At 46.5% G+C, this 855-nt stretch overlaps 1 protein-coding gene across 1 annotated transcript in view; it reads left to right on the top strand.

The window, feature by feature from the left end:
• Window positions 1-257: 257 nt before the first annotated feature.
• LOC107698925 (tripeptidyl-peptidase 2-like) overlaps window positions 258-855 on the top strand; it is a 5,742-nt gene continuing 5,144 nt past the window's right edge. Inside the window, exons 1-2 of the mRNA XM_016500066.1 lie at window positions 258-439; window positions 711-807. Of these exons, the coding sequence (XP_016355552.1) occupies window positions 282-439; window positions 711-807 (255 nt within the window). The 5' untranslated portion in view covers window positions 258-281. The remainder of the gene's footprint in view (window positions 440-710; window positions 808-855) is intronic.

Here is an 855-nt window from a genome sequence, read left to right as displayed (position 1 = left end):
TCACACACACACACACACACACACACACACACACTCACTCACTCCATCACACGCTCGCTCGCTCGCTCTCTCTCACACACACACACAGCCATTATTTCTCACATCAGTCATGTATTTGTTGGCATCTGTTTGACAAAGTCAGAAATGATTATAGGAAATGAGTCTGGCTGTTTGCTGATGTTCGATTCAGTGTGCATTAATCCACATGAACAGACAGTGCAGATGGATTTGAGGGATTGTGGGTAATGTGATCCAGCAGTATCATCTCTGGTGTTGCTCTCATGCAGGATATCGTGCCAATCTTTTACCACCTGGTTCCTGCTCCCAACAAAACCAAGAATGGAAAAGGAGAAAAGGAGAAGGAAGCGGAGAAGGAGAAGGACGTGAAGGATGAGTTCACCGAAGCGCTGCGAGACCTAAAGATCCAGTGGATGACCAAGTCAGTCGCACTCATGAACTGTGTTTTGATTAGGCTTTTTGCGATAGTCTGTGTTAACCCATTTAATCCCACCGCTCACAATAGTGACCGAAAAGAAGGTTTTCATGTATAAAGCTCTAAAAATGTTACTGACTGGTGTTTTAGTGCATTTTCTGCAAATATGGAAAAAATAAAGGGTCTCCATTAAATATGTGCAGTGTCACATGGTTAGTGCAAATTGCCACATGACCAGAGCAGCCTAGTTTTGATCAGTGCATCGCTCTGTCCTCAGGCTGGAGAGCAGCTCGCTGTTCGAGGAGCTAAAGGAGGCGTTCCCCACACACCTGCCTCTTCATGTGCAGAGACTGCATCAGCTGGACTCAGAGAAGGTGCGCTCACACATCGGCTCGTTCTGTCCTCGCTCACACAGACCGCAT

Source organism: Sinocyclocheilus anshuiensis, unplaced genomic scaffold, assembly GCF_001515605.1.
Source record: "Sinocyclocheilus anshuiensis isolate Anshui unplaced genomic scaffold, SAMN03320099.WGS_v1.1 scaffold1854, whole genome shotgun sequence".
Classification (NCBI taxonomy): domain Eukaryota; kingdom Metazoa; phylum Chordata; class Actinopteri; order Cypriniformes; family Cyprinidae; genus Sinocyclocheilus; species Sinocyclocheilus anshuiensis.
Note: the sequence above shows the minus strand (reverse complement) of the source record. Positions and strands in the feature narration are given on the sequence as shown.